At 46.8% G+C, this 24,633-nt stretch overlaps 1 protein-coding gene across 1 annotated transcript in view; it reads left to right on the top strand.

Moving 5' to 3' along the window:
• Positions 1 to 24,633, top strand: part of itfg1 (integrin alpha FG-GAP repeat containing 1) — a 288,511-nt gene that overhangs the window by 89,070 nt on the left and 174,808 nt on the right. The window contains exon 8 of the mRNA XM_060911643.1: positions 1,124 to 1,205. Coding sequence (XP_060767626.1) covers positions 1,124 to 1,205 — 82 coding nt within the window. The remainder of the gene's footprint in view (positions 1 to 1,123; positions 1,206 to 24,633) is intronic.

The raw sequence follows: 24,633 nt of genomic DNA, 5'->3' as shown, positions 1-24,633 counted from the left end.
TGTAGACAGATGGCCTTGTGCAGAATTACCTTTCTGGATGAGTGTGTAAAGGGGCATACTTTGATTGATATATATATAAAAGAACTTGGTCCAGAATATGCACTTCAGCTCTCTGGTTTGGGACTGAAACAAAACGGCTGATCTTCCTGTAAGAACACTAAGTAGATAGGGCGGCACGGTGGTGTAGTGGTTATCACTGTTGCCTCACAGCAAGAAGGTCCGGGTTCGAGCCCCGGGGCCGGCGAGGGCCTTTCTGTGTGGAGTTTGCATGTTCTCCCCGTGTCCGCGTGGGTTTCCTCCGGGTGCTCCGGTTTCCCCCACAGTCCAAAGACATGCAGATTCGGTACAATGGGGCCACTGTAATTGGTGCAAGCTGTAGTGGTTTCCCAGCCATAATGTATGTACGTTATATAGATCTTGCTATCGCAAAGCTAATATATCAAAATTAAATCATAAATCAGATATAAACTACAGTGTTTGGACAGGAACGAAAATGGCTGATGTTCTTGTACGAATACTAGATACATGTTTACTCAAAAGTTTAGAATTTAAAAAAAAAAGGAATGGGGACGTTCTTGTAAGAACACTATGTAGATATTAACTCGTCTTATGAGCAGAAATAATAATGGATGACGTTCTTGTAGAGCCTTAAAACTGCTGACATTCTATATTCTGTAAATTCTTACATTTTTGGGCACGGCTTTAAAATGGCTGAAGTACAAGAACACACGTTTTCAGGAACTCTCTTGTAGCATCGGGCAAGTGTTTTTCTCAAAGGATTAATCGTGTAATGAAACGGATATGAACTGTAGTGCTGTGGGTTCCATTTCACTGTCCATCAGTCTGAATCTACCCCCTCATCAAAACCGGCCGGATGTCGTTCCTCTGTTCCTCTGTGTGCTGGAGATCATTTAGTTCTTTTCATAGTGTCACTCACTGTTCCCTCATTCACATACACATCCAAATGAGCAGCGTTTCCCTCACAGCTGTGCTGACGGCTCTGTCCGAGAACGACGCAGCGGCAGCGCTGAAGTTCAGAGCCGTCACTCTGATAATAAATTGCGTGTTGTGGAATCAGATGCATGTCTTTTTTGTTGACGTTTCAAATGTCCTCCTTCTTCAGGATGGAAACTTTACCAAGAACTCCACAGGAAGGGCACCAGAGCAAGCTAAACGAGTGGGTCAGTCTGCTTTCGTCGATTTCGGTGAGTAGATTTTTTTTTTTGTGTGTGTGTGTCACATGTTGGGAATTTTACAGGAGGTTAAATTCTTGCAAAGATTATTGCTGTACTTAAGAATAAGTAGATATAGAGCGATTTATCTTGCTAGAACATAGCCTGGAGTGTTTTTTGTCGAGAATAACTGGAACACAACAAAATGGTATGGAATATACTTCATGAGAAGTAAACTACAATACGATTAAATGAATGAATGGTGTCATTTGTGTATTTGAATATTAGCCTTAATTTGCATTTCATAGTGTATTTACAGTCTACATTTCAGCGTGACGTATTGTGGTTACTGTGATTAAATTAAACTTTCAGACGGGGGGGCTGCTCCTCACTCGAGCTGATACATCATGCAAGAAAAATTCACTTTAGTCCATAATCGGGCTTACCTGAGACGCGCCTCTTTTTTGACATGCTCCACCCCAAGCATGCAAATCCTATGCAAATGTCTGAGGTAGTGCTTAAGTCCAGTGGCGAACCGTTACTATTAGAGCTGGGACTTGAGCTCAGCCAAAACTTAGCCAGACACCAAAAAAGCAACAGGACAAAGGATTTTGTAAGGGATTAGCGGCAGGCTGCCAGGTCGCTCCGTTGTGTGTAGGTGTTGATGTTAAAAGTAACTCAGTAAATTACACAGGGAAATGAATACTTGAAGCCCGAATGAAAAATACTGTAGTGAGCGTGCAGCGTGAAAGAAGAGTCTCCAGAAAGAAATCTTAGCTTCTCAGTCGTTAGCCTGTGCTACTTGCGCTCGATAGCACTTTAACTTTGAGCACTTTATTAGCATTCGCGAACACTACTGATGAACGCTACGCTGGCTGGAAGGTGACTTCACTGCTGCGCTGACCTTGATACATTTTTGGTCCCTCCCACTATAAATCAAAATCTGATTGGTTAATTCATCCGTCACTTCCTACATAAACGCACACTGCCATGGCCTTCTGTCCCGGCAATCAAGTCCTAACCAATGAGTGAGCAGCTCTGAACTCTTCTACGGAAGCCGCGAGACGCCCTTCATATAATCTTTTTTTTATTCACCTTGTTATCCCGAGATAACAACATAATTAATTCAGGATCTCGAGAAAACAACACAACTAATTCGAGATCTCGAGAAAACAAAACCGTTATTTCGTGATCTCGAGAAAACAAAACAATTATTTCATGATCTCAGCTGGATCACTGTCGGTAGAGACGAAGCCGGGCCAGTCTTCTGCGGAGGTGCCGCGGACTGATTTTGAAATTATCCCTTATTAAAAGACTTAATGCAATCTCTCCCTGTGTCAACCCCTGATCAAAATATTGCCTTATTAGGTGATTGATTATTCCAGACATTCTAATGGCCAAAGTTGCGTCTATAGACCCTTTTCAGTCACGTGACCTTCGTAAACGCGACTGCCATTTTGGACATGTAGTGGACTTCAGCTCAAATCAGTTTGAATGCGGGGAAGGCGACAAACGAAAAACATAAAAGAAAAAGGAGCGAGATGCAGAAAACACCTTCACTATCCAGTGACGTAGGGCATTTACAGGGCGAGCAGAGGGAGAGGTATTGGCAAAAATTGAGGTTAGCAGGCTTAGAGAACGACGTTTACCTGCTTCCACCAGGATTGTTCACTGACGTACGGAAGTACACGAAGCCCTCGTCTTTACCTGACTTCGGCCCACGTGATCTGTATACCTATGTCGTTAAAAACCCATCGCCATACACATACACGCCAACGTCCGAGGTTCCGGAGCACGCTCCGGCTTGCTCCAGGAGTGCTCCGGCCGAGGTTACGGAGCACGCTCCGGCTTGCTCCGGAGCAAGCCGGAGCGCGCTGCTTAATTTGAGGGGAACCTCGGCCGGAATGTGCTCCGGAACCTTGGCCGGAGCACTCCGGGAGCAAGCCGGCGCGCGCTGCTTAATTTGAGGGGAACCTCGGCCGGAGCACTCCGGGAGCAAGCCGGCGCGCGCTGCTTAATTTGAGGGGGAGCAAGCCGGAGTGCACTCCGGAACCTCAGACGTTGGCTTCGGCAGCTATTTATACTGGATCCGGTGTAAATAGCTGCCGGATCATAATTACAGTAAACTAGTAAATCCAGTAAAGGAAAAACTTGAGACTGAAAGGTTTTAACAGTCATCCAAATGACTGAACGTAAACATTGCTACAGTAACATACCAGCTATGATGTTGTTGACATTAGCTAGTCAACAATAGCTACTACAGAAGAACAAAGAGATTACAATGGGTTATTTTAGCCTATTTGGTTACACACTCGCCGCCACAGAATGTTAACAGCAATGTAATGCCTTTTCTGGCTAATTTTATTCGTCTTACCTCCAACAAAGTGGTCACTACACAAGCGTTGGTATGCCGAGGGCTGCCAATCTTTCCTGTTAATGGCCGCTATCCATCTTCTCCGTCGGGATCCGATAAAATGATAAACCTTGCCTTGTTTGTTGATGGTTACTATATCCAGGTGCACAACAATATAGTGGCATGATGGAAGTCTTGCTGAAAGTAAAAACTTTCTTTGCTGCCGTTCCTCAATGTTGGCTGTGGTAAACTACTGGTAGTACTGTACATGTCCAAAATGGCGGCCGTGTTTGTCGTGACGTCACGTGAAAAGGGTCTATACAGAATGAGAAATAGCCCCAAAGTCGGCATATCACAAGTCTCTTGGCGCACCTGAATGAACCATTTCTCAGCTGTTTACTCGAGATCATGAAATAATTGTTTTGTTTTCTCGAGATCTCGAATTAGTTGTGTTGTTTTCTCGAGATCCTGAATTAATTATGTCGTTATCTCGGGATAACAAGGTGAATTTAAAAAAAAAGGATTATATGAAGGGCCTCTCTCGGCTTCCGTACTCTTCTCAGCCTCGAGACAACGAACAAAACAATCTCATTGGAGATCTCGATTTTAATGTTTTCAGGACGGTAACCTTTTCATTTCTGAAACAAATTTGATAGAAAATGAGGCCAAATTAGAAGAGAATACTTAGAACGAAATTGTGAAAGAAATTAAACGTAGCATTTGAAATGCTGATGTGTTTCGCGCTTCTCTTAAGGTCCTGATGGTTCCCCTCTGCTCAAGTCGTCGTTGTCGTCTTACGGTTTCAGTCTTAACCTTGTGCACTTAACTCTGAAATCAGTCCATAGTAGATAGATTCAGTAGAAATGAGGAAACGGCATGAGCGACCTGCTAGCTGATCACTCGATTTGCTCGTTAACAAGACGCTTTCTTTCGTTATTTCAGTCTTATAGGTCTAACATTTTGGGTATATACTGTACGTAGTCATGTTATTGCTATAGTAAACTGACTAAACTAGAGGAAGTAGAATGACATCTCATTTCTTTATTAATTTTGATTTCATCTCCGTTAAAAGTATCTATCTTTTTATTTTGTCTTGACTTTCTGACCGGTCTTGTTTTCCTTTCATCCTGTGGCGTTTAACCACAAAATCTTGAGATTAAGGGCTTTCGATAATGCCTAATATTCTAGTTCTGCCTTATGAAATATTCAGTGAGGAGAAATCCTCACTCCGCTATCTTTTACAGCAACGTTTATTTTGTTCTTAAGAATGTCACTGTGCATCTGATGTATTCACTGTAAATCTCTTGTTATATAATACAGAACCGAAAGGACTGTAGCTCTGAATCACTGTCTTACAGCCCACACACGCCCACGTTTCATCCCCGAACTCGAGCGGGATCCCATTAAACATTTACATTACAAATTTCCTCTTTGCTAAAGCAGATGAGTGCCGAGGAAGCAGAAATGACACGAGCGCAAACGTCTCGCTGAATATGAAAGATTGATGAGCGCAGCGCGATGACCTGTAAGATTCAAACGGCGCCTCTCGGTGGATCCTGGCCTTTCGTTCAAAACCAAGGTTTTATCTGAGCAAACAAGCGTTCCCCTCAACGCTCACCTCCGTTCAGTCTGTTACTCCAGGCACTGAGGGGAAATCCTGGAGAAAGTTCTCTCGGTGGTTGGGGAATAAAGAGCGCAGCGGCGTATTGTTCCAAAGCCGAAACTTGGCACTGAAACACGAAAACACATCCGACTGAAGCACGCTGAATCCTGAATGAGTAACGAGGGCAGATTTTTAATTTGTGAGTGAAAAGATACAAAATGTGCATTAAGAGAATGTTATGGGGTATTTCTAAATTTCCTCCTCCGTTCCCACACCTTCCTCTTGTGTATCAGTTTATTTTTTTTATACTGACACAATTAATTTATCTAATTTACAGGCTTATCTTTTTCGTCTCTCCTTCATTGTTTTGCTCATTGGTTTATTCACTTGGTTATTAGTGTCTCTCATTTATCAATGTCTTTCGCTTTCCTCTTGTATATCATTTTTTCATTATCTGTGTATCCGTGCATCCTTTGTCATCTTCATTTCACTTATCTGTATTAGTTTATCTTTATTTCTGTCTCGAGTTTCTCATTTATTAATGTTCCTTTGTTTAACTTTTTCCCCTCTCGTTTATCAATTTTTCATTTTCCTCTTGTTTACAGTTGTGCTTGAAAGTTTGTGAACCCTTTAGAATTTTCTCTACTCCTGCAGTAATTTGATCTGAACCATTTATCAAATTTTCACACAAGTCCTAACTGGGGACTCCATTGGGGGACTTTAGTGCTCATGTGGGCGACGACAGTGACACCTGGAGGGGCGTGGTTGAGAGGAACGGCCTCCCCGATCTGAACCCGAGTGGTGTTTTGTTATTGGACTTCTGTGCTAGTCACGGTTTGTCCATAACAAACACCATGTTCGAGCATAGGGGTGTCCATAAGTGCACGTAGCACCAGGACACCTTAGGTCGGAGGTTGATGATCAACTTTGTAGTCGTTTCATCTGATCTCCGGCCCTATGTCTTGGACACTCGGGTGAAGAGAGGGGCTGAGCTGTCAACTGATCACCACCTGGTGGTGAGTTGGATCCGCTGGCGGAGGAGGAAGCCGGACAGACCTGGCAGGCCCAAACGTGTGGTGAGGGTCTGCTGGGAATGTCTGGCCGAGCACTCTGTCGGGGAGGTCTTTAACTCCCACCTCTGGGAGAGCTTCTCCCAGCTTCCGAGGGAGGCGGGGGACATTGAGTCTGAGTGGACCATGTTCTCTACCTCCATTGTAGACGCAGCTGTTCAGAGCTGTGGCCGCAAGGTCTCCGGTGCCTGTCGTGGCGGCAATCCCCGAACCCGGTGGTGGACGCCGGAAGTAAGGGATGCCGTCAAGCTGAAGGAGGAGTCCTATCGGGCCATGTTGACCTCCGGGACTCCTGAGGCAGCTGACTGGTATCGGCAGGCCAGGTGTGCCACAGCTCGGGCAGTTGCGGAGGCAAAAACTCGGAACTGGGAGGAGTTCGGGGAGGCCATGGAGAAGGACTATCGGTCGGCCTCGAAGAAATTCTGGCAAACCGTCCGGCGCCTCAGGAGGGGGAAGCCATACTCTGCCAACACTGTTTACAGTGCAGGTGGGGAGCTGTTGACCTCGACTGGGGACATTGTCGGGCGGTGGAAGGAATAGTTTGAGGATCTCCTCAATCCCACAGTCATGTCTTCCATTGAGGAGGCGGAAGCTGATGACTCGTCCATTACCCAAGCCGAAGTCACTGAGGTGGTTTGTAAGCTCCTCGGTGGCAGGGCACCGGGGGTGGATGAGATCTGTCCTGAGTATCTCAAGTCTCTGGATGTTGTGGAGCTGTCTTGGCTGACACGCCTCTGCAACATCGCGTGGCGGTCGGGGACAGTGCCTCTGGAGTGGCAGACTGGGGTGGTGGTCCCTCTTTTTAAGAAAGGGGACCGGAAAGTGTGCTCCAATTATAGGGGAATCACACTTCTCAGCCTCCCAGGGAAGGTTTACTCCAGGGTACTGGAGAGGAGAATTCGGCCAATAGTCGAACCTCGGATCCAGGATGAACAATGTGGTTTTCGTCCTGGTCGCGGAACACTGGACCAGCTCTATACCCTTCATAGGGTGCTCGAGGGTTCATGGGAGTTTGCCCAACCAGTCCACATGTGCTTTGTGGATCTGGAGAAGGCATTCGACCATATCCCTCGTGGTATTCTGTGGGGGGTGCTTCGGGAGTATGGGGTTCGGGGCTCTTTGCTAAGGGCTGTCCGGTCCCTGTACGAATGGAGCAGGAGTCTGGTTCGCATTGCCAGCAGTAAGTCAGACCTGTTCCCAGTGCACGTTGGACTCCAGCAGGGCTGCCCTTTGTCACCGGTTCTGTTCATAATTTTTATGGACAGAATTTCTAGGCGCAGCCAGGGGCCGGGAGGAATCCTGTTTGGGAACCACAGGATTTCATCTCTGCTTTTTGCGGATGATGTCCTGTTGGCTTCTTCAAACCAGGACCTTCAGCATGCACTAGTGCGGTTTGCAGTCAAGTGTGAAGTGGCTGGGATGAGAATCAGTACCTCCAAGTCCGAGGCCATGGTTCTCGACCGGAAAAGGGTGGCTTGCCCTCTCCAGGTTGGTGGAGAAGTTCTGCCTCAAGTGGAGAAGTTTAAGTATCTCGGGATCTTGTTCACGAGTGAGGGAGGGATAGAGCGTGAGGTCGACAGGCGGATCGGTACAGCCTCCGCAGTGATGCGGTTGCTTTATAGGTCTGTTGTGGTGAAGAAGGAGCTGAGCCAAAAGGCGAAGCTCTCGATTTACCGGTCGATCTATGTTCCGACTCTCACTTATGGTCATGAGCTTTGGGTAATGACCGAAAGAAAAAGATCACGGATACAAGCGGCCGAAATGAGTTTTCTTCGCAGGGTGGCTGGGCGCTCCCTTAGAGAGAGGGTGAGAAGCACAGTCACTCGGGAGGCGCTCGGAGTATCTGAAAGAGATGCCCGAGCCACCTCAGCTGATTCCTCTTGATGTGGAGGAGCAGCGGCTCTACTCCGAGCGCCTCCCGAGTGACTGTGCTTCTCACCCTATCTCTAAGGGAGCGCCCAGCCACCCAAGAGTCAGGATTTTTATTTATTTATTTATTTATTTATTTATTTTATTTGTATATGACAAATAAAAATCTTGAATCTTGGGTGACTGGGCGCTCCCTTAGAGATAGGGTGAGAAGCACAGTCACTCGGGAGGCGCTCGGAGTAGAGCCGCTGCTCCTCCACATCGAGAGGAATCAGCTGAGGTGGCTCGGGCATCTTTTTCGGATGCCTCCTGGACGCCTCCCTGGGGAGGTGTTCCAGGCATGTCCCCCTGGGAGGAGGCCCCGGGGAAGACCCAGGACACGCTGGAGGGACTATGTCTCTCGGCTGGCCTGGGAACGCCTCGGTGTTCTTCTTGAGGAGTTGGCCAAGGTGTCTGGGGAGAGGGAAGTTTGGGCTTCCATGCTCAGACTGCTGCCTCCGCGACCCGGTCCCGGATAAGCGGAAGAAGACGAGGCGAGAGACGAGATGAGACGAGAAGTCCTAACAGGAGATAAAAAGAACCCAATTAAAGAAATGAGACAACAGTATTACACTTGGTGACTTTTATTTATTGAGGAAAGTGATCCAATATTACAGATTGTGAACCTTTTTTTTTTGCTTTCACTATCTGTTGTGAGCTGCTTGTGCAGTAAGAACCTGTCCTGTTTGTGGTAACAGTTGATCAGATCCTGTAGATCGGCTTCTGCTTCCGGGATGTTAGTGTGTTTCTTCACATGACTTGCTCACACAACATTTCTACTGGGTTAAGATCAGGATTTTGACTTGACCATTCCAAAACATGAACTTTTTATTATTCTTTAACCATCTTTGGTAGAACGACTCATGTTTCGGGTCGTTGTCTTGCTGCATGACCCACTTTCTCTCAAGATTCAGTTCATGGTCAGATGTGGTAAGGTTCTTATGCTGGAATGCAGTGTTTTTGTTTTTTTTTTCTTTTTTTTCCCCCTTTTTCCAAACATGACGCTTCTCATTTACACCAAAAAGTTCTATTTTGGTTTCATCTGTCCACAAACTTTTTCCTATAGCCTTCGGGGTTGTCCATGTGCTCTTTAGCAACCTGTATTTGTGCAGCAATGTTCTTTTTGGAGAGCAGTAGTTTACTCCTTGCAACCCTGCCCCACACACGATTTGTTGTTCAGTGTTCTCCTGATGATGGACTCATGAACATTTAACATCAGCCAATAAGAGAGAGGCCTTCGGTTGCTTAGATGCTACCCTGGTTTCCTTTGTGGACTGTCACACGCCTTGCTCTTGGAGTGATCTTTGTTGGTCCGTTCCTGGGGAGGGAACAGTGATTCTTAGGTTTCCTCCATCTGTTTGACTGTGTATTGGTGGAGTCCAAACTCTTTTAGAGATGGTTTTGGAACCATTTCCAGCCTCAAGAGCATCAACAACTCCTTTTTCTGAGATCCTCAGGAATCTCCTTTGTTCATGCCGTGATGTATTTCCATCAAAGATCAGACTTTGATAGATCTCTCACACCTGATTAGACTCGTGTTTTGGGGTAACAATTTCACCTTCAAACTAGAAAAGCACTCAGAGCGCAGACCTCCGCCAAGAATCCTTTAAAAAAAATCCAGGATCCAGAAGGTGATCTGGATCACTGCCAAAATTTAATGGATTGTTACTTGTGCCCAGTCACACCTCTGGAAAAAATTTCAGAGCAATCCGTTCATAACTTTTTCCGTAATGTTGCTAACAGACAAACAAACCAACGCTACTGAAAACATAACCTCCTTGGCGGAGGTAATTAACTGCTAATCCTAGAGGTTTATGTACTTTTGCCACGACAGATAGGCTAAATAATATTGGATCATTTTCCTCAATAAGTAAATGACCAAGTAGAATATTTTTGTCTCATTTTATTTAATTGGGTTTGATTTGTTTAAATATGTATCATATTTCCTCCCGCCTTTATCAATTTGTCATTTTTATCTCATTAGTCTTGTTGTTCTCATTTGTTCCATTTTACATTCGGTTATTGATTTATCTTATTTAACTTTTATCTTCCTCTTCTCTCTGATTTTATCTTGTTTCCTCTGTTTATCTTATTTTTCTTGATCAGTGTATAATTTTTTTCTTGTCTACCAGTTTAATTTATTAATTTCCCTCTGCTCCTCAACTCCAATATACTGTAGTAGTTGACGACAGCTAAAATAACTTTGTTGGTGTCCAAATATTTATGGGCCTGACGGCATCTTTTTTTGAGTTGTTTGTTTGTTTGTTTATAATTTGATCTCATTTTCCTTGTCCATTTGGTGAATCTTGCTTCTTCTCATTTTTCAGTCTTTGTTTTCATTCCAGTTAAGAGTATCTCTTTAATCTTGCGGGTTTTTTTTTTTTTTTTGGTCCTGTACCTCACCTTTCTCGTTTTCCTCCCATCAGTTTATCTTGTTCGTCTCATTTCCCCTCTTTATCTCGTCAACTTCTAATTTACCCGTTTGTCTTCATTTTGTTCATCGGTTCATTTTCACCTCTTGTTTTTTGAGAATTATCTTCCGTCTCTTGTATTATTTGTCGTCTTATCCTCTTGGCTGCATTTTGTGTCCTTCAATATTCGTCTTTTTCGGCACTGCTGCTGTAATCTTCTCCAGTTAAAACTAGAGTCCGGGGACGTTCGAACTCCGTGAACTACCTATTGATTAAAACCATCGTAGCCGATTTATATCCATAAAAAATAAGTCTAGTGTGAAAAAACTTGGAGATGAAAATTGATTTGTGATGATGAATGGCTTTTGGAGAATCTGTTTGGCCCAGAGACACTGCTGCGTTCACAGGAAGAAAGATGAAGAAAATATGACTCAATGTGTGCAGCCTTTAATCTGGTCCTGAAACGTTCCTTTAATTAGTGTGTCGGACGTTAATGAGATGAAGAACAGTGCGAGTTTGTTGCTCAGTAAACAGCATGAGGTTTAAAATGAAGTCTGTTTCAGCTATTAGCCAGTATACATGTGAAGTTAAAAACAGCAAGGTGGTGTTTTATATTATTTCTAAAATGAGAATTTTCAGATTTGTGAGTTTTATGGTCAGGATGAGGTCAAAGGTCACACCGAACACCCTTCCATCAAGAAGTTCGACTGTTCCAGCAGTTCTGACCTCCAGAAGTCCTGAAGCTGCAATTCTGAGTGTGTGAGTGGAAAAGAAATAAGGCAGGAACATGGAATGAAGGAAGAATGAAGAAAAGAGATGGAAAGAGGAAGAGGGATGATGCAGCACTGAGAAAGAAAGGGAGAAAAAGTAAATGAAAGTAACGGAGTGAGTAAAAATATGAAAAACATGAAGGGACTGAAAGAAACCATAGAGAATGAAAGGAAGGAGAGTGAGTGAAAGAATAATGAAAAGAAGAAAAATGGAAAAAGGCAAGCTGAGAATGAAAAGTTGCAGAGGAGAGAAGAACCGAGAGATGAATTTTAAAAATGATGGCATGGAAGGGGGCTATAATCACGAGTAAAGAAAGGAAGTTGGGAAAACTGATTGATTGGAAGAATGAGAAAGGAAGGGGTGTGAGTGAGTGAGAGAGAAGAAAAAGGAAGCGAGGAAGCAAGGCTGAGAATTAAAGGATGAAGAAAATGACTGAAAAGATAGACAGGAATGTAAGAGAATGAAGGAGGGAAGACGGGCTGAAGGAGTGTGCATGGAGAGACGGGGCTCATCTGGGGGAGTGGAAGAAAGAATAATGAATAGACGGAGAGAAAAGGGGGAGGATGAAAGTAAGTGGAAAGAGTGTGATTGTAGAAGAAGCCACTGAGAGAAAGAGGAGTGCACACCAGCGTTTGTTTGATTTATGAAGACGAATGGAGGTGGGAATAGGCCGAGACGCTGAGGAGAGGTGTGTGTGTGTGTGTGCGCGCGCACTCTTCGGCTGGGTCGATATCATGAACACACATAAAGGTTTATTAAACATTAAATGAATACTACAGACTCGTTCTACTATAAATCGCTTTTTATTTCCCTTGTTCCTTGTTAGTCTCGTTCTGTTCTGTACTCGATCAAACGGGCGTTTTATTGTACAAGGAGTAAAATCCCCCCTCCCCCCATGTGACCGTGAAACACACATGACCAGCATGCTCACTACGACACAAGTACCTCACAGATTCTCAAGGCTCATTATGGAAAATTGTCAAAGTTCAGTGAATTGCTGAAATCTTAACAGCGTCGACACGCAAGAAGCGCTCACGTCAGTACAGTCGGCGAAAATTTTTCACTTGCATGTCCTGAGTAAAGAGAATAGCAAGCCAAACATAAATACTACCTCGCTAGCAAACCTCACCAGGTTTCCAGCAGGCCATGTTAGAATGGAGAAGAAAACGTCGAACTAGCAAATAGACGGTTCTTGCTTTTCAGTTAGTCTCTCTTCTATTTGTGTATTTTGGATATTTTATAACATTTTCTACAACCCCGATTCCAAAAAAGTTGGGACAAAGTACAAATTGTAAATAAAAACGGAATGCAATGATGTGGAAGTTTCAAAATTCCATATTTTATTCAGAATAGAACATAGATGACATATCAAATGTTTAAACTGAGAAAATGTATCATTTAAAGAGAAAAATTAGGTGATTTTAAATTTCATGACAACAACACATCTCAAAAAAGTTGGGACAAGGCCATGTTTCCCACTGTGAGACATCCCCTTTTCTCTTTACAACAGTCTGTAAACGTCTGGGGACTGAGGAGACAAGTTGCTCAAGTTTAGGGATAGGAATGTTAACCCATTCTTGTCTAATGTAGGATTCTAGTTGCTCAACTGTCTTAGGTCTTTTTTTTCGTATCTTCCGTTTTATGATGCGCCAAATGTTTTCTATGGGTGAAAGATCTGGACTGCAGGCTGGCCAGTTCAGTACCCGGACCCTTCTTCTACGCAGCCATGATGCTGTAATTGATGCAGGATGTGGTTTGGCATTGTCATGTTGGAAAATGCAAGGTCTTCCCTGAAAGAGACGTCGTCTGGATGGGAGTGTAGGTTGAATTGGGATTAATTAAATTATAAATTATGTAATAATTGATAATTAAATTAATCAATTTATAAATAAAGATCAGTCTCATAAAATCTTAAATTATTAATCTTAATACTCACCGTGAATGGTTACACTCAAGATTAATGGTAGCTCTGTATTAGATGGGAAACCCAGTTGTATACAAAAGCTAAATTCTGAAGGAAAAAGGAGTTCTAAATAGTTGACCTTGTGAATAAACAACAGGAACAAGTAAAATGCAATTCAATTTTATTAGCTTTTATTTGTCTACTACTCACTAATAATAATAAACTCAAAATACATTCAATGTCAGCAAAGGTAATAACAAGACAAAACAATGGAACAATTACACCTGGACTATAAATTTGAGGGAAAGAGAGAGAGAAAGAGATAGAAGGAAAAAAAAAAGAAAAGAATCCCTTGTGTGTGCGTGTGTGTGAGGCTAGGGCAAGCCGATGCGTGTGTGTGTGACCTAGCTTGTCGTTAGCTAAAACAAAGGAATGTTAGCTAAAACAAAGGAATGTTAGCTAAATAGAACAAAGGATTAGCTCTGTGGCTAATGTGTGCTTTGTGTAGGTATCTGTGGGCAGATGCTAATGCTAGCCACTCTGGCAATGCTTAAACAAAATGGCGGTCAGTGCCTAGGTGTCGTATCACAGGTAACTCAATGAGGAAGGTATCAAAATGGCGTCGGAAAAATGGCGCCTGCAGGCCTAGTCGAGAACACAAGCCTACCAGCTAGCAATAAGTTGCTAAGGAGAATCTGACCACGCTACAGCTGGATCCAAACACTGCACTTAACAACAATTTCCAACAGACTATCTAGGCAAAGAACTCAACGCGAGAGAGAGAGAGAGAGAGAGAGAGAAAGAGTGTGAGAGAGTGTGTATATGTGTTGGATGGAGAGAACTAGGCCTTGTAGCGGTCTAGCCTCGGAGCTTAAAATAACAAACTTGTCGCTGCGCTGCTAATCAGATAGGGAAGCTAGCAATGGAGTTAAGGAAAGATATCATGCAAGATACCCTGTCTAACAAGTTCAAAGAAAAAAAACAGAACCAAAACAAACAATAAAAACAAACAAACAAACAATAAAAACAAACAAACACCTTCCGTGTCTGAGCGGGTATGCTAAATAGCTCAAAGCTTAAACATGACCCTAACAACCATCTGAATAAGCTACAAATTAAAAATTTGCCCAAGTGCCTACTCAATGCGATGGAAGTTCTTTCTCCGTTGTCCGCGCTGAGGGTCGCGATCCGAGGAGAGGAGGTTAGCGGCGCGTTGCGTCCAACCGCGGCTAACGAAGCAGGGAGAGGGAGGCCTAGCTGGCCCACGGTGCTTCAGGAGAAACCTCCGGTGATGCGTCGACGAGGAAAAGGCTGAGAGGAGCGAAGCTGTCCGCAAATGCCTCTTAGCGTGGAAAACTACTTAACTGTAGTTAAACTTTGCAAAGGTTTAGAATCAAAACCACTATATCGCTGAAACTTAGCGGGTCGTTCAAAAGTTCGGCCGAAACTAATTTGAACAGGCTGTTCTCAGACAATAGCGGTTAGTCTCAACACTGTAGGCGAGCGTGCCTACAGTCCGTCCGACCACTCCAGTAGTCAGAACATGAGAGAGCGAATCGAGGCGCTCTCGATACAGTTAAAGCAGTTCCACTTTACATCACATCCGGGTGGAGCGCGCAAGGAATTGTGGGATCGTTATAGGGGGCGCTGGCGAGTTACCAACATTCCCCCCTTGGCCATAGGCGCTGAAAGGAGTGATACCCTATGGGCACATGGTGTTTAGTCTGCGGCCCACGGTCCCTAGTAATCCACAATGAGGTAGTTCCACAATGAGGTAGTTCCAAGGGTCCTTTCTGTGAAAAGTCTTTCAGACACAGTTCAACAGTTCAATTCATTTCATACAGTCCATAAGATGCATAGGCACTTGGGCATGAAAGCATAGGCACTTGGACATGAAAACAATTACACTATGGCTACTTAACTGCCTTCTACATACAATATTTCACACAGCAAACAAAAAGAATCAAAACTCCATAAAGGAAAATGGAAAAGAGGGGTTAGTTAGCGTGTTAGCAAGCCTACTCTTCAAGAAAGTTAGTGGAGGCCTTAGGCCTGATGGAGAATCGGACAATGCCACGATCTAATTTCTCAGGTGCGTAGATCGTTTTGTCCAGTTTGCGGTGTAGTGTCAGTATGTACCTGTGTAGAGTGATGGCTATGAAGACTGTGATAACCCAACCGCTAGCTAGAAATCCCAGCGCAATTCGGCTTATTAAAGATCCTTGATCGGACGAAGGGTTTGCGCGGTTATTCAAGAAAGTGGTAGCGATGCCAGTGGGCTTAAGATCGAATTGCACGGTTTTGGTCCCTTCCAGCAGTAGTTGTGCTTGGAGGGTGGAGTTTATCTCAAGTTCGTGACCTGGGAAGGCATCGGGCATTTCTATCTCGGTCTCATACTGGTCAGCGCTAAGGTGATGGAGGGTGATGTCACCCACGTGAACAGTGGCTCCTAGTGGGACACTTAGGAGAGAGGTTTCGTTAGGGATCTTCATTCTAGTGGCAGTGTTATGTTGATCATATGATACCAGAATCTCAGTTTGGGGAGTGTTGATTAGCCACCGATTACCAGCTCTTTCTACTCTAGTTCCTATTCCTTCATCTTTAATAGACAATTTGCCTGCACACTTCTGCTCGGGGACTTTTGTCAATCCACAGAGACGGTCTGTGGTGTCTCGGATAAAGGGATTGCTGGGGCAGACCCAGTGGATATCTTTGGTAGAGGTGCACATGTCTAAGTTAGGGACGAGGTAGATAGAGGGGTTGTCATCGTGATAGGCTATGGTGGAAGGTGTCTGCAAACGTACGTGTACGTCGTTGTTCCAGAAACCTACATTAAGGACAGATTTGATTCTGTATATGTTTTGCCGTTCAATAACAGGGAGATTGAGGATGAAGCCTATTTCTAGGTTTTGAGGGTTCACAAAAATGGGGATAGCACTGCCAAGACTATAAGCCAGATGAATCTGTGATGAGTAAACGTTAGTCGTGGTAGTAGATCGGAGTATGCTGTCAACCATGCTGAGGGGTATCAAATATGGTGGGATTTTACCTCCACTCAGGGTGCTGAGAGAGCTACTTACTTCTCTCATCAGGTCCTGCATTAGGTCTCGGATTACTCGGACGTACTTGACTTCGCTTCTCATGATTGTCGCTAGCCTGTCTACGGCATGTACTGTGTTCTTGATTAATGTAGAATGCATGTTAACGGTTAGTATGGTTCCCTGCAGGGTTTTGCCTAGGCCCTGCAGCTCCTCCTGTTGAGTTAGTAGTCTACCCTGGATTTCTGGCATTTCTTCCTTAAGAATGTTCATTTCTCGTTTGACCGCGGTTAGGCTAACGGTGTTAACGGCAGAGAGGCCCATTGAGAACAGAGAGCCAATGGCGGATGCAGCAGTAAGTAGTCCTCCGAGGAACCGTTTAGGGCGTGTTTTGCCGCTGAGTTCCTCCTCAGTGACTATGAACTTCTGTAACTGTTCGAGCATGTGAACTGTGGTACGCTTGGCGTGTTCGATGTTGGACCCAATCTCGGAGTCAGGCCCGGTTTCGAGGTTTGTTTGTGTGGGCGATCTAAAATGCTTACGGTACACGTCCCAAGGATCGAGGCGGGTGTACACGCGCTGGGTATGGACGCGGCAATTGGTGAGGAGCAGTCCTGGGGCATCTTGGAGAACAATGCCACTCAGCGGACCTGGTTCCACTATGTTACCGGCCAATGTGGTCTGCAGGACTAGGAAGATACCGAGGATCCAGAGAGGGGCCATTCTGCAACATACAGGAGTTTGTTATTCCGATTTGAGTGATAACGAGGGTGGTTACTTATAGATGCACGCTTATGGATTGAGAGGCATGCAACTAAGTTGGGCAGGCTATAACTTATTGTTTGTCCACCCCCCTATGGAGTGTGGACTGCTCAAAAAGCTTTATTTGGTTGCTATGGACCCATCTATACGAAGGCGCCTGGCTGGGCTTCGAAGTTTTGATGCGGTAGGCGACGGGGGACAGTTTACCGACGATTTCGAAAGGACCGGACCAACGGGGTAAGAATTTTCTGGCTACTCCTACCGGTTTGGTGAAATTGAAGTATAGGACTCTGTCGCCTACTTCGTACTCACGGTGTGTCGCCTTTCTGTCGTAGTAAGCTTTCTGTCCTTTCGCACTCTTTTCGAGGTGTTCCTGGGCCCACGCAAATGTGGCCTGCAAGTGGCGTTGCAAGTCGGTGACGTACTGGTGTGCGGTGTACGCAGTGGCGACGCTTAGGTCCTCTGGTCGGTAGAGGAGGTGTAAGGAAAGAACCATTTCACGGCCAGTCATCATTTCGAACGGGGTGACTCCGGTGGTGCGGTGAGGAGTGGACCGAATGGCCATCAGCACCAGAGGGAGTTTGATGTCCCAATCTTTGCCATGGTGGCTAACATACTTGCGAAGCATGCTCACGATGGTTTGGTTGGCGCGTTCGACCTGACCAGAAAACTGAGGATGATACGCGATGTGGAATTTTGCCTCGACTCCGAGCATCTCCCACAACACTCTCATGACCTCTGCGGTGAAATGAGTACCTCGGTCGGAATCAATGGATAGGGGCAAGCCCCAACGGCTGAACACATGGTTCATAAGAAGGAGAGCGGTGGTCTCTGCGGTTTCGTTTGGGGCGGGCAAGCATTCCACCCACTTCGTGAACGCGCAAGTGACGGTCAGGAGGTACTTATTACCTCGAGCTGATTTCGGCACCGGTCCGACCCAGTCTATCTGGAGATTAGACCAGGGGAATGAGATGCCTTTGCTTTGCAGTGGGGCGCGGTTCAACGGTTGGGCTGGTCGGAATTGGCAGCAAATCAAGCACCCTTTAACATACTCGGTAACGTCCTGAATCATGAAGGGCCAATAGACAATCTGTTGGAGTGTCTGGTAGGTCGCCTGAGCGTTCCTATGGCCCCCGCACGGGCTGTCGTGAGCGTACTGCAACATGACCCCCCTATGATCTGTGGGCACGACCCACCGGGGAGGTCCCTGGTTGCGTGGTGTGTACACCAGGAGTCCTTTCTCGAGTTTTAAGCCGTTTTTGAGATTGTGAAGGTGGTTTAAGTCTCGGGACTGTTGCAACTCTTGTGGGGAAATTGGGGACGCCACGGGGTCCGCAAGGAACTTACGGATTTGGTGGATCACGGGATCCCTTTCCTGCATAGACACCAGGTCGGCGTCCTGGGGCAGTCGGCCGAGTTGCACGGTTCCTGCTTGGGGTACTGCGTCAGTTTGACCTGCTCTAGCCTGTCGGCGAGTAATCGCGGTTACGTCATGGCGTGGCGTCTCGGGAAGCCATGGCGGCTGGAATTCCCAAAGGGGGCCGTCTACGGCTCCCGCTTTGGCGAGGCCATCTGCCTCATCGTTACCGACTTTGTCAGGTCCTGGGACTTGAGAATGTCCCTTCACCTTCTTCCAATAGACGCACATTCCCTGTTCGGTTACGAGTCGATCGCATGCTAGGAAGAGTTCGGAGTGTTTCACTTCCTTGCCCCTTGCATTTTTCATGTCCTGCACCTTCCACGAGGGAAAGTGTGAGACGAAGCTATGCCTGGCATAATTTGAATCAGAGCAGAGGACTAACCGCTTGATGTTCTCACGGGCAGCTTGTTGCAGGACGATGAGCACGGCTGCTACCTCCGCATATTGGCTAGTCTTAGCCCCGAGTCGATGTTGGTATTTCCCTTGTATAGGGCCGTTCGCCCATACGATACCGACACCGGCTTGGACTTTGCGTTCATGATGGAATGAGCATCCATCTATGTAAGCGGTGGGGAGGTCTTTGCAGACGTTCTCGTCATAGTAGTGGTGGTCGGAGGGGAGAGCAGGTACGGTTGTTAGTTCGGTTTGATCCGGACTATTCTCGCAGTCGCAATGCTGGCATTCCGCCAGGCCTCGGCCAAGCGCCATCTTGTGGTTCTGGGCGTACTTCACCTCGACGTCGTAGCCCTGTAGTGCCATCATCCAAGCTGCGATGCGACTGTTCGAAACTCTTCCCTCTCTCAGCCTCTGGCTGTTCAAGAACGAGACCGGTTGATGATTGGTCTCTATCACCGCCTTCTGGCCACCAATGTAACTGCGAAAGTGTTCAACGGCCCAGACCGTGGCCAGCAGGGCTTTTTCGCAGTCTGAAAATTTAAACTCCACAGCACTGAGGGGCCGACTGGCGTATGCTACGACACGGTGATCTTTGTCATGCTGCTGTGACAGTGCAGCGCTCAGGCAGTGGGTGGAGAAACTAGCCTCCAAGAAGAACGGTTTGTCTTTGTCGGGATACGCGAGGCAGGGAGCGGAGCAGAGCTTCTGCTTCATGCTCTTGAACGCGAGTTCTTGAGGGTCACTCCACTGGAAGGGTTTATCCTTCCGGAGGAGCTCGGTGAGCGGTCGTGCTATGTCCGCGTAGTCCTCAATGAACTGTCGGGAGTAGTTGCAGACCCCTAAGAAGCTCCTGAGTTCGGGTACGTTGGATGGGGCTTTGATGTCTTGGATAGCCCGCACCCTCCCTGACTGGGGTTCAATGCCATCTGGCCCGACGCACAGTCCAACGTATTCAACTTTGGTGCGACACCACTGCCCTTTGGTGACAGAGAGCTTCGCTCCTGCTCTGGACAGCTGAGACAGAACATGGCGTATCTCTTCGAGGTGTGCATCAAAAGTCTGTGACCTAATGAGGATGTCATCGACATAGATCAAGTTGCCACGAGCTGCGGCATCGCTCATTGCCTTATGCAAGAAGATGTTGAATTCAGCGGGGGAGTTCGCGTAGCCGAACGGACATCGGTTGAAAGTTAGCTGGCGGTTCCCAAAGGAAAAGGCCAGCTTGTGCTGGTCAGCTGGATCCACGCGCATGGTCCAGAATCCACTCGCCACGTCGGCGGTGGAGAAGAACTTTGCACCCTTCACCTTGGCAAGTTCTTGATCCAGATGGATCATGGGCCATCTTGACAAGGGCACTTGCTTGTTCAGCTGCCTATAGTCAATGGTGAGACGCCACTTGCCGTTCGGTTTCAGCACTGGCCATAAGGGGGAGTTGTAAGTCGAGTTACACTCACGAATGATCTGCTTTTCCAGCAGAGTGTCCAGTGTTTCTTGTATTGAGTCGTATGCGGCTAACGGGATTTTGTATTGCCGCACGAACGTCGGTGGAGCGTTCGGATCTGTTGGGATTCGGACGGTGTGGATGTCCGTGACTCCGCAGTCATTGGAATCTCGCGCCCAGATCGCCTTGAAGTCGTAGAACAGTTCACGGAGCTGTCGTCTCTGGGTGTCCGTGGTCAGGCTGTCAGCTTTCACCAGCTGTTGTTGAACTTCTCGTTCGAAGCCTGGGTACGGTTCACCTAGAGCTGAATCGACGACCTCAGTTGCAGGGGTGTCGTTGCTCGATTGCGTGGCAAGAGCGTACACCAGCATGTGTTTCGGGGTGTCAGTTTTGGTCATGACTATGCGCTCGTCGCAAAGCATGTCGTGAGGTTCGACGCGGATCATGTGGAAAGGAAGAGTGATCCAGGGAGGTTCCACTGGATCGGAATGAGTGTCCGGCGTTGGCAGCTCACCAATGACTGGAATGGTGAGTTCAAAGTCATGGAATGCCTGGTCTATCAGAAGGCCTAAAGGCCGACGGGCGGGGATCGTGATGGTGTCCCGCGTGGAGTTTTGAACCAGGAGGTAAGCGGAACGATGACTCACTTCAAGCAGCGGAGTCCCACACACGGCTAAATCGAGCTCCATGAAGAATCTGAGAGGCTGGAAGAACGCCTGGGAGCTACGAAACTGTTGGTCTTTCATGATGACCAGCTTAAGAGGGGAACCAGCAGTCCTAGCGGGAATGACAATGTCAAATTCGCTAGCGACATGGCAGGCTTGGGGAATCGTTTGTCCTGACCGCATTTGTTCCGGGTCAGCTTGGAACGGGTGCTTAGCAGCGTCGGCTTGGGTCCAGATGACCCGGTTGACTAGGTCCAGTTGGGCTCCCAGTCTGACCAAGATGTCTGCCCCAAATCAAATCAAATCAAATCAAGTTTATTTGTACAGCGCTTTTAACAATAAACATTGTCGCAAAGCAGCTTTACAGAATTTGAACGACTTAAAACATGAGCTAATTTTATCCCTAATCTATCCCCAATGAGCAAGCCTGTGGCGACGGTGGCAAGGAAAAACTCCCTCAGACGACATGAGGAAGAAACCTCGAGAGGAACCAGACTCAAAAGGGAACCCATCCTCATTTGGGCAACAACAGACAGCCTGACTATAATATTAACAGTTTTAACAGGTATAACCCTCAACTGTCCTCATGGGGCCGTCCTTCACAGGAGTGGGGCGATAAAACTCCGACCAGACACAGGGCACCAGGATGGATCAAGCAGGTCCGAGGGGCAGAAGAGGCCAGCATCTCAATCCCAGGATAAACATGTAACTCAGAGGGACAGATGGGGGGGGGGGGGGGGGGGGAGAGAGAGAGAGAGAGAGAGAAAACACGTTGTTAGGTATGCCCTAAAAATGACAAGTATTAAATCTGTGTGGTAGGCTCGCAGAGACGAGAGTCTTTACATGAGGCATGACGCACAATGGCATGTTAATATGGTAAAAAATATATCATGACCTGCTCTGGCTGGATGCTTGATTGGGTGATGGGAGCACACTCCTCAGCAATGATGAGATGCAGATGGGACCCTTAGGCCTGGCCAAGACAATTCAGTTACATTTCACCGGGTCTGGGACATGCGACAGAATGTCTGACGGCCGATTCCCTGCAGGCTACGATAGCCAGTCGAGGTCCCCACCGTCTCCACCAAAAGATTTCCTGTTGACTCCATGTAACTCAGAGGGACAGATTTGGGGGGGGGGGGGAGAAAGAAAACACAGGTGGTTAGGTATGCCCAATGTCACCTGAATAAGTAGGAACAGTATACATATTGCACCGAGTACAAGCGGGGACTCCGGCAACTAACTATGACAGCATAACTAAAAGGAGAGAGCCAGAAGGTAACACAGGCATGAGGGAGCCCCGGGACATAAAGCAGCCAGCCACTGCACCGTCAACAAACTCGAGTGAGCAAGCGAGTGGGGACTGACAGCATCCATACATCCCAGTTTACCAAAACACTCTATGTCTGAGGACCCTCCAGATCTACTCCTTTACCTCATAAACACCATTAACAAAAGGCTTGACTAAACAGATATGTTTTCAGCCTAGACTTAAATGCTGAGACTGTGTCTGATTCCCGAACATTACTTGGAAGGCTGTTCCATAACAGTGGGGCTTTGTAAGAAAAGGCTCTGCCCCCTGATGTAGCCTTCACTATACGAGGTACCAGCAGATAGCCTGCACCTTTTGATCTAAGTAGGCGTGGCGGGTCATAGAGGAGCAGAAGTTCACTCAGGTACTGTGGTGCGAGACCATTTAGTGCTTTAAAGGTCAATAGTAGTATTTTATAATCAATACGAAATTTGATTGGGAGCCAATGCAGTGTGGATAAGACAGGCGTGATGTGGTCATATTTTCTAGTTCTAGTAAGGACTCTTGCTGCGGCATTTTGAACTAACTGGAGCTTGTTTATGCACTTATTGGAACATCCAGACAGTAAGGCATTACAATAATCCAACCTGGAGGTAACGAAAGCATGGACTAGTTTTTCTGCATCATGCAATGACATTAAATTTCTTATCTTTGCAATATTTCTGATATGAAAGAAAGCTATCCGGGTGATGTTATCAATGTGAGTTTCGAATGAAAGACTGGGGTCAATAATCACTCCGAGGTCTTTTACTGCTGCACGTGAAGAAACAGAAAGGCCATCCAGAGTTACTGTGTAATCAGAAAACTTACTTCTAGCTGTATGTGGTCCTAGCACAAGTACTTCAGTCTTGTCAGAGTTAAGCAGAAGGAAATTTATAAGCATCCAGTGTCTAATGTCCTTAACACATTCCTCAATTTTATTAAGCTGGTGTCTCTCATCAGGTTTTGCAGAGACATACAACTGTGTGTCATCAGCATAACAGTGGAAACTAATACAATGTTTACGAATAATATCGCCCAGAGGTAACATATATAGAGAAAAAAATGACCAGTGCGTTTTCGGAACAATGACCAGTGGGTCAGGAAGTCCGGGGACGACACTCAAGAAATGAAGGAATTCTCTCTGACCGATGGCGAGCGACACGGCGCAGACGCCTGTGGCTTTGATGGGGCTCTGGGGTTGTTCGGCTGACAGTAGCCGGTGGCTCTTCTGCACAAAGACAGGGGAAGGAGTGCTCTGACGCACTATGTCGAACCACGTTTGGCTGATGGCTGACTTCTCTGACCAAAGCGCTAACCTGACGCCAGGTGCCGTGACGCCGTTGACAGCAATGTTGCCAGATATCCAGGGGTAGTACCTGGTTGGGGCAGATTCGCCAAGAAAGCAAAGGAAAGACGGGTGGCCATCAAGCGCGTTGCGGTTGAGAGGAGTGTCGGTTGAGTTTGGTGCGTCTTGACTCGGCTCAGGGTGGAGCGGAGTGGTCTCGAGGTTCTCGGGGACCTGCCCTGACTCAGCTATCGGTGGAGTAGCCTCCACCCTAACTTCATCGCAACAGGCTCGATCGTGACGACGAGGATCTGGGGTCTGTGGGGACGCGACCTGGGCCCACAGTTGCCCACGACGACAGTCAATGAGGGGCGCTAGCCTATCTAGTAGGTCTTGGCCAATGAGGAACGGTTCTACCCCAACAGAGCAGATGTAAGTGGGGTGAGTGATGGACATGCCCTGGAAGGTGAGTTCTAACCATGCAATGGTTGTTACTGGGGCTTGATTCTGGGTGAAGCTAACCAAGTTGACGTCACAACGTTCGGTTCTGATGGGTCTACCTTGCGCGCGCCGCGCATCAGAAACCTCTGCGAAGACTTTGGAACACATCAGGGTGATTTCTGACCCGGTATCCAAGAGAGCTTGGAGGGAAACGTTGCCTTCTACCACCACTGGGGTATAGATACGCTTGGCGTTGCCTTTCCTAACCAAATCTCCAAGAAACTGCGTCAGGGGTGCATCCTGCGGGTCAGGCTTCACTAACGGAGGGGGTGGTTTCAACTCATCGCTGCCTATTGGGCAGGGGTCCTTTCCCCACCCCACGAGGTAGACACGCGGTGGTGGTGGGGATGGGTCCCGGCCTAGTCATGCTGACGGTTCGTCCCTGTCCTTGCTCGGCTTACCCTTCCTGTTCTTATTGCTCAGCAGTTGTTTAACTCGTGCTAATTCGGTCCTCAGTTCTGCCATCCCAAGCGGCTCTTGGTTGGCTTGTTTAGCGGTAGCTAGCTTAGGGCTCCGCTCCCTTCGAGAGGAGTTGCGATGGGGCCTTGACTGTCTGCTATTCTGAGATTTAGGGCCGTGACTGCCAGGTTTGCGGTTACCTTGCCCTTTGGCGTTGGGGCCCTGTTCCCCCTTGGCTCCA

Source organism: Neoarius graeffei, chromosome 27, assembly GCF_027579695.1.
Source record: "Neoarius graeffei isolate fNeoGra1 chromosome 27, fNeoGra1.pri, whole genome shotgun sequence".
In the NCBI taxonomy this organism is placed as follows: Eukaryota; Metazoa; Chordata; class Actinopteri; order Siluriformes; family Ariidae; genus Neoarius; species Neoarius graeffei.
The sequence above is the reverse complement of the archived record's forward strand: the minus strand, read 5'-3'. Positions and strand labels throughout refer to the sequence as shown.